This window comes from Motacilla alba, chromosome 1 (genome assembly GCF_015832195.1).
Source record: "Motacilla alba alba isolate MOTALB_02 chromosome 1, Motacilla_alba_V1.0_pri, whole genome shotgun sequence".
NCBI classification, from domain to species: Eukaryota; Metazoa; Chordata; class Aves; order Passeriformes; family Motacillidae; genus Motacilla; species Motacilla alba.
In genome coordinates this window covers 25,559,151-25,574,005 of record NC_052016.1, presented here as the reverse complement: position 1 = coordinate 25,574,005, position 14,855 = coordinate 25,559,151, and the positions used below count along the sequence as shown (strand labels likewise).

The 14,855-nt window shown below is 38.5% G+C and overlaps 2 protein-coding genes across 8 annotated transcripts in view; one reads left to right on the top strand and one right to left on the bottom strand.

Moving 5' to 3' along the window:
• CMSS1 (cms1 ribosomal small subunit homolog) overlaps nt 1-14,855 on the top strand; it is a 223,453-nt gene that overhangs the window by 62,063 nt on the left and 146,535 nt on the right. The gene's annotated exons all lie outside the window — the stretch shown is intronic.
• The window catches only part of FILIP1L (filamin A interacting protein 1 like), a 190,918-nt gene that overhangs the window by 62,410 nt on the left and 113,653 nt on the right, over nt 1-14,855 (bottom strand). For all 4 annotated transcript variants that reach the window (XR_005256483.1, XM_038133379.1, XM_038133406.1 and 1 more), the window contains one exon: nt 8,703-8,881. Coding sequence is in view for 3 of the 4 variants with exons in the window: in XM_038133379.1 (XP_037989307.1) it covers nt 8,703-8,881 (179 nt within the window). In the remaining variant the exon portion in view is untranslated. The remainder of the gene's footprint in view (nt 1-8,702; nt 8,882-14,855) is intronic.

Genomic DNA, 14,855 nt, shown 5'->3' with positions numbered 1-14,855 from the left:
TTTAATCAGCTCATGTAATTTCAAGCAAAATGTGTGACTTGGAAAGTATTGGCAAGGAAGTAAGTAAGGCAAAGAGCAGCTTTAGTGGTGTGCTTTTGCAGTGCCTTAAGTTGGATGCTGTCTCTGCTGAAGATGCTCAGTGGATCTTGGTCAGAGAATGAGAGCAGACTTGTGCAAGGTATATCTCATCAAGCTCATGTACACATTTGAAAACAATCATGTTTCTGGATTCAGTGAGTTTCCCTTCTACAACACAAAGGCAGAATCTGTTACCTTATCTGTTGCTAGCCCAAATCTGGCAGACATAAATCAGTTAACTGAGTAATTTCAGTGTTCTCCCTTTTGGACTTCCTATTTTGGGGAGGGGAGAGGAATAAAAATTTTCTATGGCAGAATACTTCATGTAACATCTTTCAGTAGTAATCATGACTGTTGAGTTGGGTTTTTTATCTGCTTGTTGCTGTTGTTGATGATCAAGTTATGGTTCAGGAGTCTAGTGCTGGAGCCTTCCCTTGTCAGAATGTCTGTACAAGCTTCAGCTTTTACCAGCCATGTTTCCCATCATAAACTTTTCTGTGGGAGCATGAAGGGACTGGTGGAGTTTCTTCAAGTTGCACCTCACAAGGGCCATTGTGTCAGATTTTATCCCAAGGGGTGTGCAGCTGAGACTTACCACAGAAAGAGAGTAGGCAGTTCTCCATTTAAAATCATTCTGAAGCAGCAGACATTACTGCAGCCCACTCCAACTCTCCTCCTAGGGTTTTATCTGCTATGGATTTCTCTGTTACCAAAATGGGTACTTAGGGTTCTTTTTCAGTCTTAGCCAAATATCTAGCATCTTTCAGTAGAGGAAGTACTGTATTGCGCTGTTAAAGAGAATGAATTAGTGAATGAATAGAAAAGTACCAAACTTTTAGATAATTTCTGTGGCTTTTTTCCAATCTTCTTAGTAGAAAGAATATTGAACATAGTTTTTCAATGTGTTCACACTCTTGATCTTCAGACTCTAAACAGGTTGTGTTGCCTTGTCCCAGTGCGTGGTGTTTTTCTGAAAGGCTCTAAAATGTGTGTTTCAAGCTCAAGTAGCAAAATAATGTACGTACATGAAAATCAAAATTGCCATGGGAGAAGATTTTGGTGTTTATTTTTAGCAATTTTTTCAAGTAATCTCTGCTCTTAACAGATTAGTGCTTCTGATCTTTTTATTTATTCTGTTTAAAATTACTGTCTCAGCACAGAGACTGAGGCTGAGACATTTTTCTTAAATTGCTGCAGTCTCCCATGCATGGTTCTCTCATATGTGTGTATATAATACTCAGAGGTTTTCTAGCTCGGCATAAATGCATTGAAGCTCACAGCATGCCATGGGAAACTTGGTTGAGTTTAGATCACAAGTCTTGGTAACTGAAGTGTGACCTGCATTCTGAATTCTCATGGCCATTTTCTCCTGCCTGTTTTTAAGATATGAAACTAATTATAGCACATGTAAGTCGCTTAAATTTTTCTGCCACTAGAAAGATCTTAACTTCATTGAGATTTCTCCTCCTCCACATTCAAACAGGAGTACATCTTTTCCCATAGCAGTGGCTTTTTTTGGAAAATTATGAGATTGTCAAGTTTTCTGTCTTAGAGAATGATTTAGGCATTTTTCTGTCTGTCTGATGTTGTGTGTTTGCTTTTCAAAGTTACAGTTACAAAATCCTGTGCCAGTTTCTCCCTCTCTCACAGCCCCACCCTGCAATGAATCAGAAGTGCACCCTGTCTTTTTTTGGTCACAGGTCTTGGTACAGTCATCTGCCTCTATTGTTGCTTATGATTAGACTTGTTGTGCTGTGCCACACATGGAGTGGTGCCCTCAGTCTTATTTGGAAATGGAAATTGGTGACTGGAGCAAGTGCCCCATTACTGAGGGCAGTGCCTCCCCATGAGCATATTTGGCCTGTGCTTCATCGCCCATGCTGGTCACTGCTTAGGTGTTGATTTACAAGAGCCATAAATATGCTGAGACTTGCCAGCTTAGAAAGGTCATCCTTCCCTTTGAGTTCTGACATGAGGGTTAAAAGTGCTGACCAGGGCCACCACCATGGTGGTAAAGGGTGGCTTTCCACAGTTGTCCCTTTCACAGTTATGTCCTTTTGCAAGAAGGGCAATGAGAATCTCTTTCCCACACATGAGGGGAAAGAGGGTAGCAGTGTAGGAGAATGTCCTTTGGCTAAGGTTATTCATTGTGCCCTCCCCATCCTCCCAAAGTGTGCAATGGTTGCTAAAAGTGATAGTGGGCCTGAAACAGTGAACAGACATGTTGCATGCCCAGAATTTAAAAAATATCTAAATATGAGTCTATTTGTCTGTGTCATTCCACCAGTGTCAGTGGAGTTGCGTGAGAAATGTTTGTCATCTAGATTTCACATGTCCTTGCTAATGACAGTAGATGGAATAATTTTGAATTGCACCACCGATCTAGAGACAATTTCTCAGTTACATTAACACTGAGCCCTCTTTCTGTTTGTATTTATTCTTGGAATTTTGCATTGAAAAAAACATAATGTGACCTTGTTTGACAGTTTTGGGATCTTAACCCTAAATTCTATTTATTTGCTCTAATATAAAGTATTTTTATCTTTCATCATGCACAAAGGCTGTTGTAAGCATCTTCAAATCCTTGAATTGTGACAAAGATTCGATTTCACAACATCTGTTGAAAGTTATGTAGTGCAACAGTACATAGTTTTCCACATATGAGCATGAGGTAATTAATCTGTGTACATCACTTCCTCGAGTCTCTCTTTGTGCCTCAGTGGTGTTATTAGTGGGACTGTCCCACTGGAGTGTACTGTAGAATAAGAATGCTAATGTTGTGGTGGGTCTTTCTTATTCACCTACAGAACACAAGATACCCATGAAAAAGGTCAAATGTACACAGATCTGGCATCCATTTCACAACTTGCAAGACATAGTCTCCAGCATATGTAATACATATAACTCATTGCCAGAAAGCTAAAAGGAAATGATTGCATTTGAGTACAATGCAATCTACAACAATAGTTCAGTGTGCATGAAATTAAAAACCGCTGGTAACACGTGTAGAATAAATAAGTTGACAGTGTTTATTTTTACTGCAGCTCTCTGCAGAGATAAAGTCCTGCTTCTTATAATATTTAATTTGCTTTATTAAGAAAAATAGCAAATATTAATTTTACTCATTCTTCTAGAATATTGAATTTTTCAGAGCTGGAGATAGAAAATATCATTATTCCAATGTGTAAATGTGTTTGAATTAAAGTATAGCAATGTTATGTTGGCAACTAATACACTTCACCTTTTAGTTAAAATGGTTCCTTCTTTCCCTGATACCCTGTCCTGAATTTCAGGCACTGCTTACTTGATCTACTGTGAGTAGCATTTACTTTCATCTGACACTTTAAAATAAACCCAAAACACTTTGCCTAGAACTCTCAGTTTCGTGAAATTACCTTTCTTACCAACTCAAATCCTGAGCAGTCTTGTAATCTCATTTAATTTTGGTACAGTTCTAGTGTGATGTTTAGTCTATGTAATAACATTGCATTAGCGCATAAGAAGGTCTATACTGAATTAAGGCTAGAGTTCTCTTGAAGAACTGTAGCCTTAATTCAGTACTGAGTGTACATCCAAGGAAGATACAGAGAAGGCTGAAATAGCTAATGTGGAAATGATCAAAAAGTATTTTTTAAGTGAGGGCCTGGATAATGATTTAATTATTTGGAAGTACAGAAAGATATGTTTGGCTTCTTTGGGTGCATGTGTTTGGCTTGCTTGTTCCTTTGGTTTTTAATATTTATTTGTCTTGGAGGTGCTATGAACAAGAATTTGTGAGACTTAAATGTAGCAAGGCTCAGGTGAAAATGTGTCTAGGTACAGCAGGCTGAGTGACAAGCAGTTACCCCAGTTTTAAGAAAGGAGATATTAGAGAATTGGAAGGACAAAGGCAAGGGCTGAGGGATAAAAGTCTGATTCTCTTCTGTTCTCATGAAGCTGGGAATGAGGACAGGTTGCTCATATGGTGAGACTTGTTGTTTTGGTGATGGCTGGAGTACCCTTGAGTCATCATCATAGAGATGATGCCTGACTTTGAATTTCTGTGAGGAGAAGTACAGAGTGTGAATGGATGAAAAAAAGACATTAAAAATAAGATCTGTGGAGTGCTATGAACAGAGCAGAGATAGACAATGGTAAGTTTCCAACTCAGAGTACCCTGTGGAACACACAGAGAAATGAGCCCAAGCTGGAGGTGTGGGTAAGATGGCAAGGAAGTGCTGAACGCTCATTTGTCCCCAAGGCAACCAAATTATCAGAGAAAGTGAAGATGGATTAAGTTCAGAGCTTTGCCAGAAGAAGAGATACTATTAAGCTTTTATTAACAGCAGTTTTGGTTGAACATGGAAGCCAGACCACAATGATGCCTACAATGAAACTGAGGGAGCAGGTCATTTGGTGAGGATGCCTGAGTTTGCATCAGGAGCCCAGGCAGCCAGCACAATTACCTTGGGGGTCTTCAGTACTCAGCTGGACAAGGATCTGAGCAACCTGCTTTGCCTGTGAAGTTAGCCCTGCACTCAGCAGGTTGGGCTGGAGACCTCCAGAGACCATTTGCAACCTGTATCATTCAATAGGTTGTTCTATTAACTGACTGACATTGGGGGTGGCAGCAATTGGAGCAAAAAGCAGTGTTTTGTAGTGTTTTGTTAGATGAAACAGACTACAGATGTGAGATTCATGGAAAAAGACCCTCATATAGTAGATGATCCTTAACGTTAAGATCTTATCAATTCCTTCTATACCAAACTGCAGAGTTTTGTGCTAATATTTGAATTCTGTGAGCTAACTTTATCATAACTACCTTTAAAAATGAATTTACATTGCTTATTAGCAAACTCCTTTTTTTCCCCCGTCCTCTTGAATAACATTGACCTCTTAACAGGTGTATCTTCATAATAAAGCTTTACCCTTTGAATAGTTGAGAGTCTATAGAATATAGAAAGTTTGAAGGTGGAACACACCTATACATTGGGACATTTCTTCCTTTCATCCAGTTCAACTCTCAGGTACCTGCGATAGATTTATTTTCCTCATACCTTCATTTCCTTTCAGTAAATGGAAAATGGGTAATAGCTGTGCTTAAATAATATTTAAAGCTCCTTGAGATATGCAGTGGAAAAGGACTGTGTAAGTGCTAAACATTCTACTATTTTGCTCTTTTGTTTCTTTCTTTTTTTTTGTGTGGGATAGAAAGTATTATTTAACTGTGCTGCAAAAATATGGAATGTGGATGAGTGATTTTGGACAAATGCATACATTCTCGGGAAGATACAGTGGACTCTGAATTAGAATCTGAAGTATTCTTCATAGTGCTTAATTCTGCTCTCCATCTTCCAACCCCAGGAAATGCAAGAGCTTCTAAACAAGGCCAGTAGCTTCTATGGTATGATTCTTGAGGTGCACCTAGTTGTCTGTGTATCCAGTGTCGGGATTTATTATTTCTTACATTTCTCTGAACTTAGGTGCTGCTGTTAAGTTTCAACAATACGTCCAATTTTTCCCTTCTGTCCTCTAGTTGACTTGGTCTGCTACACTACCATGCACAGGTTGTTTGTCTTGGTGTTCCTGTCTGGTCTGCATGCACACACAGAGAATCATTCATGTTGAAGTGCAGGAAAGACCTATCCAGTTGTCCATTGGCCTCTTTCTCTCCACAGACCTTTTCCTTACATGCTAGGAGTTTGTCAGGCTTGTGGCTCATTTGTGGCTCCATGCTTTAAAAGTGTGACTGAACATGAATCACTACAATGACAGTAGCATAGTTTTATTCTTTGTTTGCTGGTAAATGTTGTAAGGAATGAGACTGTTCACTTAGAAGATCAGTCTTTGTCTCTGAACTACAGCAAGACTATGGAGGATCAGTTTTTCGCTGGCAACAAGAAAAATACTTAAATTGCCTGAAGGGTTAACACTGAATGCTAATCTGGTTCTCATATCTAAAAAGTTTTCACTCATCCTGTCGTGAGCTTACCTCCCAAATCTGACAATATATAATTGCTGAGGACAGTCTTGTTGCCTTACTGTAAAGTCAGATTCTTGAATCATTAAAGTGACGAGCTTTTACTGAGTCACTGAAGACTCTTACATTTTGCACAATCCAAACATTAACTCTTTCAATGAGAGGTGCCATCAATGAAGGGCATAAGGCAGTACAAAGTCTGTAGAGATGAAGGGTTGTCTAGTTGATGTAAAACATGATCATTTGATAAATTGATCCCTAAAATTTTCATGTAAAAATTCTTCAGTTCTGTTTTCCTGAGCACACAGGTAAGAGAAAGGAAGTGCTTTCTTTCTGCCTTATTTGAAGATATATCCAGAAGAGTTTGTATACTTGGATCTAACTAATGATTTCTTTAATCTTGCCATAAGAAGTATTTTTCAGAATCTCAGCATCACTGTCTCATAGGATCTAAGTTTTTTTCCTTTTGATCACAGTCACATGTACCTTCTTTGGCTTGTATACATTGTATATCCTCCAAGTATTCCTTGAGCATATACTGTAGTCTTGCTCTGATAAAAGCAAGGCACATCTTTGGCTAATTGAAAGTCAGGGATTTTGCTTTGAACCTGAAATAGTGTTTGGAATGCTATATATCCATCATATAGAAGAGGATATTGCTTCTGGCTAAAAAAGAAACGTAAGTTCATTGGTGAATACTTCCTGCTTTTTTTTTTTTTTACTTGTATTGGGGGTAAGCAAAAATTCATGTCATTGCTTTATGTGTGAAACTTTTTCTAGAGTCCTATTTGTTCTTAATCCAAATGCAAAGTTTGCGTTTGAGAAAATGCAAATTGGAGTGAGAATTTTCAAGTGGAAGAAAAGGTCACTTTGCCATGTCAGGCAGGCTCACGTAGGGACGAACTGTGTCTTAAATTGGTGAGTGTTTTTTGGTTGTGGGTTTTTTGTTGGGTTTTTCTTTTCTTTTTTTTTTTTCTGTTATGGCAGGCAACTGTATGGAGATCTTGATGGTGACATTACTTGGCAAACAATTTGGAATCAGCTCAGTAAGTGACATCACACCCCCTTAAGGTTTTCCACATAAAATACATCCTCAAAAAAAAAAAAAAAAGATACTTAATCTGAAAGCTATTATTATATCCTCCAAGGGCTCTTTAAGCGCCTCAGCATTCCCCCTTCCCACCATTTTCCAGGCAGCTTGACTAAAAGTAGCAGACAATAGTGGTAAATGCTTTACAGTCTTCTTGGGAATGGGAACAGAGGTGGGGCAGAGGGGAAGGGATAGAGGGATATAGAGAAGGGCAGGGAAGAGAGTTTTAATCCAGTGTCTGTCCTGGTTTTTTTTTTTAAAAAAAATAATTACTCCAGTGCTTAGGCTTTCTCTGTGTGCAGCTTTCACAGTGTGGGCACATTGTCTGATGTAACATTTTGCCACTCTTGGCAAATGGAGTTGTCTAGCTCTGCCTCTAAGAGATGAATATGTCATATTTTGAGGAGAAGACAGCAGAGATGAAAACTTCCCTTGGTCTCAGGGTTTGGTTCCTGATTGATGATGATTCCCAAGAGGAGTTCCTAGTATGTGCTTTTCTCTGTGTGCCTATGCTTGCCTACATCTGTACACACTTTTCTGAGGAGCAAAGCATTTTCTTCCCCAGCCTCTGTAGCTGCGAGCTGTAAATCCGGCCGTGTGCTGCCTTTGATCGACGTGCAGTAGAGAGGTGCAGCACACGGGGTGAACGCTGCCAGAATACGTAGGACATGATGTTACACAGGCCAAGCAGAGGAAGAATTATCTGTGCATAATGTGAGTTTAGAATAGGCTTGACGTTCTCACACCCAAAGATTTCCATCTGTTCCTAAACGAAAGGAAACTGAGACAATATTCTCCTATCTTCTGGGCTAGCTATACAGGGAATAGGAAATGTTCTTTGATATTTTTTTTCCTTAGGATGTGTTCAGTTTTATTGCAGATTCAAAGAAGGCACAGTATAAAGTGGCTTCTTTAAAGACAGTAAATGAAATGAAATTCTTAATTCTTCTGAGAATTGGTATTGAAACTGTAAACACTGTGCTTAAACAAGCTGTGGCACTTTTAGGTTACTCTTAAAAAATAAAGCTGTTTTTATGGGTTTAATGCCAACCCTGATATGAGACCTTTATCATTCTTACTTTCAAAGCTTTCTGGACATTATCCTCTGCCTTTGCTTTCTTGCTATGTATTTCTATGTTTTGTCCAAATATCTACTTTTCCTCATGACTTTTTCTTCTGCCATGAAAGGCTTCATGTCTGATGACATGTTCTGTTCCTTACATACTGTAGAGTGTATCAAGCTTCTAAAACACACTGAAAGGTTCACCTGCTTCCTGTTGGTTATAATATCATACATCTGCTTGTCTACCTCAATTCTTTGCAGTGTAACATCCTTGGCATTCCGCAACAGTGCTGAAGAATATGCCAACTGTTTGATCTACCTTGCTGGCTGAAGGAGACGTGGACATAATTGTTTGTTAGAAGTCATTAGTTATGTTTTCCCAGCTGAACTCTCAAAATACAATTCCACAAATATATCTGATTTTTAGTGGATGCAAAATAAAGCAGAAAGATCCTTAGATGTAATGTTAAATTGTGCATATTTCTTAGTACTATGGTAAGAGATAACCTTACCTTTCACATTCTTGTTCCAGCAAGTTTGTAAACTCATCGCTTTTTTCCATGTATTTGCTGTGCTTCCTCTTCTCTTCCTCTAGTTCATGCAGTGTCTGTCTGTGTGCTTTTTCCACCATTAGAAGTTGTTCCAGCATTCTTCTGTGAACTTCTTTCTGTTTCTCTACAACTTTATCAAGCTGCAAAAAGAAGGGAAAGACTCCTGAAGTATTTTTAAACTTTTGTTTTCTTGGGCTTTCATTATTAAAAGAATTTTGAGAGCAGCTTAAAAATATAATAATAATAATAATAATAATAATAATAATAATAATAATAATAATAATAAGCCTAGTAGCAAGGTCATCAGGTATCAGTTTAATTCTGTCAGTCTAACCCCCAAAATATTAGAAAATATAAGGTACTGTTTTTCAAGACCCTCAGTCAACTTCCTTTCCTCCTCCTCCCACAAGTGATCCTCAACTTTTTTTTACCTAATTAACAGTTACTGTTCCCAGGGTTGTGCTTTTGTCATTGATCACTGTGGTAGAGAACCAGATGGCTTGTCAGAAGAAGCATTGTCCAATGCTTCACACAGTGGATGACTGACTTTTGGTTGAGTAGAAATAGCTGCTTCACTTATAGCTGCTTAGGAAATAAGAGCATTTAATTGCTTTTTTAAGGTAGAGGTAGATCAAAAAGCAGTTTTCTGGTTTCACAATAAATGCATGGTTGTGCCAAGAGTGCAAAACAATCCTGTCTCTTGTGCTTACTCTGAGCATAGCTCTGCGTTTCTGGAATAAGTAAGTGCTGAATTTTTTAATAGTTAGAAGTATTTCTTTTTAATAGTGGCATTTCCTGTTACGTTCCTCAGATTGCGCGTGTTGTTGAGGTCTTTTTCAGATGGCACCTTTAGAGCACAGTTTGAGCATAAAATTCCCCTCCTTTCCTCAAGGATTTCTGCTTAATGCCTGATCAGAGAATCATTAAGGTTGGAAAAGACTTCCAAGATCATTGATTCTAATTTTTGACCGAAGACCATCATGCCAACTAAACCATAGCACTAAGTGCCATGCCCAGTCATTTCTTGAACATTTTCAAGGACGGTGGCTCCACCACATCCTTGGGCAGCTCATTCCAATGCCTGACCATCCTTACAGTAAAAATAATTTCAATTTTTCTTAATATTACTATATAGTGATATTTTAATATAAATAATCTATTTTATCTTTTGGCAATAATTTTTAATTTTTCTAAACCACAGCAGTATTTCCACTACTGTTCACTAAACTGATGCTGTTAAAATAACTCCATAAACTTAGAGAAAACTGTGATTCTGAAGATTCTGTTACAATTTTGAGTTCAGTATGTGACTGAGTTGTGCAAGTGTGTGTATGAAACCATGAGTGGTTTTCTTCCTTGGGCATTACTGATCTAGCTGAAGTTTCAGGGAGGATCACTGGAGGCCATCAAAAGATCTGGGACGAGTCTGTATTTGTGACCAACTTTGTTCCCTGCTTGTTCCCCTTCAGAGACTGCCTCCCTCATCAGGTGGAATCCTCAACATAGGAATCCTTGTGTCCTTTTTGGAACAGAGAAATTTTGAGCTCACAGCCCAATGCCTCCTTCTAACCACAGTCTATTCCAGTAGGTCGATCTGATTGTAGTGTTTCACTCTATTAATAGGAAAGAATTCACAAATGGGCAGTGTGGGAAGCAAAGCTGGTTCTGGTTCTCTGATGTTTCCCCCACAAGGAATTCTATGTGCCACAAGAAACAGTGGGGTTTCAGATTCTTAGGGCCACTGCTCATTTTGGACAATCTAATTCCAGGGAGTATGATTAATTATCTTTTCCTCATGTTTATTCACAGTTTGGCCAATAGAAATGATGACAGAGAGAGCTGGAATGCCTAAATATGACTTTCTTGAATGAGTGAGGATATCATCAATTTCTGCTTAGGTTTCCAAGTTTACCCCTGCTTATCTCAGCTTCTTTTAAATCTACATATATTCTCTTATGTTCCTCCTAAATAATTGTTAACCTTTTGTTGACACTGCTGTGAATGAAGAAAAAAGAGCTATTGACAAGGCTTTGAAGATGGTTTGAGTCCAAAATTTTCCAACAAAAATGTGAACCATTTTTTAAAACTTTCTGCACTTTGTACTTATGGCATTAGAGAGTCTTTTCTGTTGTAACATAGATGAGCTTGTTTCATGCATGATCAAGAAATGCAAAGAAATCTGTGATTATTTGTTTTGCTGCTACTTTGTGGTGCTCTTACAGCAGATGATTAAGGGTTTTTTACCTTGTTCACTGGTCATTTGTATGCTTTACCCTAGCAAGGTGACTACCTTCTGGAATCATGATCCTGAAGCAGGACGTCCCTTGGAAAACCGTTTCTTACCTAAACACTTGCATATGCAATCTCTCCTAGTAAGCAGGAGTAGCCTTATAGAGGAATCTTTTGGCTGTGCTTTCTATATCTTTTAAAGGAGTTGAAAACTGGTTTGCCTTAAAAGGTCAGGTTGAGGAAAACTGTCCATTTTAATTTCTTCACACTCTCCCTTATTTTATCAGGAGTGGAAATTTTAAAAATTGAAATATTTTGTTTAGCTTTTAACTTACCAGAAAGATGTGTTATCAGCCTTCCCCCCCACCCCACCCCCAAGTTTTCAGAAGGGTTTTTGGAACAGGTATTACAGATGCATGAAGTGCCATCACCTAAGTTTCTAATCCTTGTCTTTTTAAAGATGATGCTGTCAGGTGAATATACAGTGTTGTCAGAAAGTAATCTGGCTTTTTGATTTTTGACAAAGTTCCTGATGCTCCTGATTTTTGACAAAGTTCTGATGCAGTGCTGCTTGTAACTATGGCTCTGTTTTGCTTTAATTGATATGAACTGGGCATCAGCTTTGCAGGAGTGCCTGCTGGTCTCAGCCCTCAGTGTGAGGTCAGGCAGGCTCCATGGGTGGGGTTAAGAAAGTGAAGGCATTTATGTGGATTGGACCGCCACTTTGAAAAAGTATATGTAAAAATCTGAGGAGCAGATGTAAATTGCTGTCATAAGAAAGCACTGACATTTCTGATGATCCTGATTCTGAGCATGTAAATGCTTGATTGAGATCAGGGTTAGTCATCAGCCAAGCAACATAACCAAGTATAAAAAAGTCCTGCTTCTTGCACTGTTTGGTAAAGGATGTGAGACCTACCAGAAGGGTTTTATATGTTCTATATATTTTGTTTGCTTCAGAGTACTTGTTGAATGGCTACAAGAGGTTAATTCAAGCAGTAATCTAAGCAGCATATATGCAGAAATAAAAGTTATTAATTCCAGGGTGCTCTTTTGCAGCTCTTCATACTTTGCACTTCACAGTAGCACATTTGTCACTGTTGAGATTACAGCAGTTTGGATTACAAGCTGGTGTTCAGGGTGGGTGAGATGTGTATTCAAGGCAGGGAGTTGGAACAAAGATTTTTAGATGGGAAAAAGAAGAGTAGTGTCTTGGGGAGACCTGCTCACATCAAAGAGTAAGAGAAAAGTATAAGCTGCTGTGTTAAAGCAGTTTGCATGTTGCAGTTTTCTCCTGTGGCTGGGAGTAGAAGATACATTTCTGTTTCTTTTAAGCATGTTGTCAAATAATTTGTACTGTGAGCATTTGGCTGTTGTGGCTGGCAACAAGGTGGAGATTGTGAGCTCGGGGGGAAGGGAAGAAGTGCTAGGACTGTCTCCTGGTACAGGTGGCTCGCCAAGGAGAGAATTGGAGAGACAGCAATCCTATACCCCAGTTAATGCACATGCTTGAGATCTGCGTGAGAGATTTGTCACAGGAATGGGCATTTGGCCTTGTGACACTTGTGTGTCCCTGTGCAGCACACCTTTTCCTCCCTGCCTGACCATACAGAGCAGAGCCTGGGACTGGGTTACTGCACTTCCGTGTGGTTTGTTGAGAAAATGATGTGGCCTCTGCAAGATAAGGGCACCTCCCTTGGGAGCAAATTTGACTCTTGCATTTTCCGTGAGATCTTGTGGCTAACTCCCACGTCTCCAGCAGAGAAGAGAGAGAAGTCATGTGAACCCCTGCTGGTGTGAGATCCTCACACAGAAGCGTCTCCAACAGCCCCTGGTTCTTCAGATTGCTCTGGCCAAATGCTAGATCTGCCCATGCAGAAATACCCACTTATATGCATGCACACAAGTTTACTCAGCCTACACAGTTCTTAGCTAAAAACCACAGAGGACTAATAAGCAGCAGTATAAATGTCTTCTGTTGAAAATTAAAGTGATAAAATCTTAATTAAGTGATTTGTTGTTTTGTTCTTGGTAACCATATGGGCTTTTTGCTGGAATTAATACTTGAACGCGCTGTACAATACAATGGAAAATCAGAGGCATAGCCTTATGTAACTGTGAATAGTTGAGCAAGCTAAAAATTCACATGAATTTAATAGTTTAGCTACATTTTGCCACTAACTCTTGACTGAAGTCAAACTAGGATGGTGTATCTCATACCCATTACATCAGAACTGAACTGTTCATCTTTCTCTTTTTAGATAGTTTTGTGTTTGGTGGTGTGCTAGAAGAAAATCCAGGGTAGTTACATTTTTTTATCCTAAGTTCAGTGTAATATTATTCCTGTTAATAATGTCCTCACAGTCATTGTTTATAAATGTATGATCCTGAGTTCAGGATTACCAGAGATTTTGGGAGCACTTCTTCCCTTGCCATTTCCAACCTTAGCTGAGCCAAATTTCCATGCAGATGCATTGGTGGTCTTCTCCTGAATGCCCCCTTGTTAGCACTGCTGTTTTAGTCTCTTCCTTTGACTGACTTATTCCTGCCCTACAGCTGTGGAGGGCAAGTTTCCTTGGAAAGTTTTGACCAACACTTACCAGATGATTTGAGGACAAATTGGATAGACTTTTTTAAAATACTGATGAGGGTGCATCTTTCCCCAGGATGATCGGCAGTGAGATTTCAAAAATGGATTCTATTTTTAATTATCCTTGATGGATGAAAAACACAGGCTTTCCTCTCATTTCACTTCTTTTAGAGGAGCTCTCAAAGTGGTAGGAGGTTCATTCTATTTCAAATAGTGAGGCTTCTTTTTTTCTTTTTTTATCTTTAGCTATATTATTGGGAAAGTTAGAAACCAGAATCTGCTTTCTGATGCCATGAAGAGAAGAGAAAAAGACACCACAAATTCTGCAGTGTCTTCATCTTTACCTCTCTTTTCCTACATCACTATCTCTGATTTTTTTTTGATTCCTTTAAAAAACATTGTTTATTTTTGAATCAGGGAAAATTATTTTTCTATTGTTATTCTGCATTTACTAGAATGTTGAATACTCTTCATTGTCTATTCAAGAGAAGTGGAGATTGATATGAAGACAGATTTTTTTCACAAAAACTGACTACTTCTAAATTTATAAACCACACAGAAATGGAAAACCTTTTCAGGCCTTTGAATCAGAAACAAAACCAAAATAAAAGTCTAATTTCTTTTATGGCCCTCAAATATGAGTGCTAACAATAATCTTATCTGACATTTTTTAGGTTGCAGAAAGAAATAGCTGTAGAGCAAGTTTGATTGAAAAAAACTGTTTAAAAAAAAAATTACTATCTCCTCATGGCCAAAGAAGAAATGGTTTTGGTCTGTCACACTTCTCAGGTTTTGCAGAGGAAGATGTATTAATGCTGCTTTCTACATTTCTTCACCTATGAATCTTGTTCCCAAGAGTAAAATTGTCCAGTCACCAAATTTTCCCACTACATTCTTAATCAAATTTGCCAAAAAACTTTATGTTTAGAATAGATAAGAGACTTGTGAGAGAATGTTAAAGGACTGGAAATCTTACCAAGGCCTTGTGAAATTAATTGTAATTTCACTTGAGTTTTGGGAAGATTCTCTGTGTTCAGAGCTACCAGGCAAAACTCTCAAGGGTGAGATGCACATGAAGATACAAAGGTACGTTGTCCTAGTAGCAAAGGGGAGAATTTAAATGGTCTGTTCCTGAACTTTGTGGCTGGTTCCACCTCTCCTTTGGTCTTTATATGTGTTTTAAAAAAAGAAAAAAAAAAAAACAGAAAAACAACAAAATGGATCTCTGACATAATTCAGGGTGATTTTGGAACTGAAATTGTGGAATGCCTGCCTATTACAGAACTCTTTAGTTT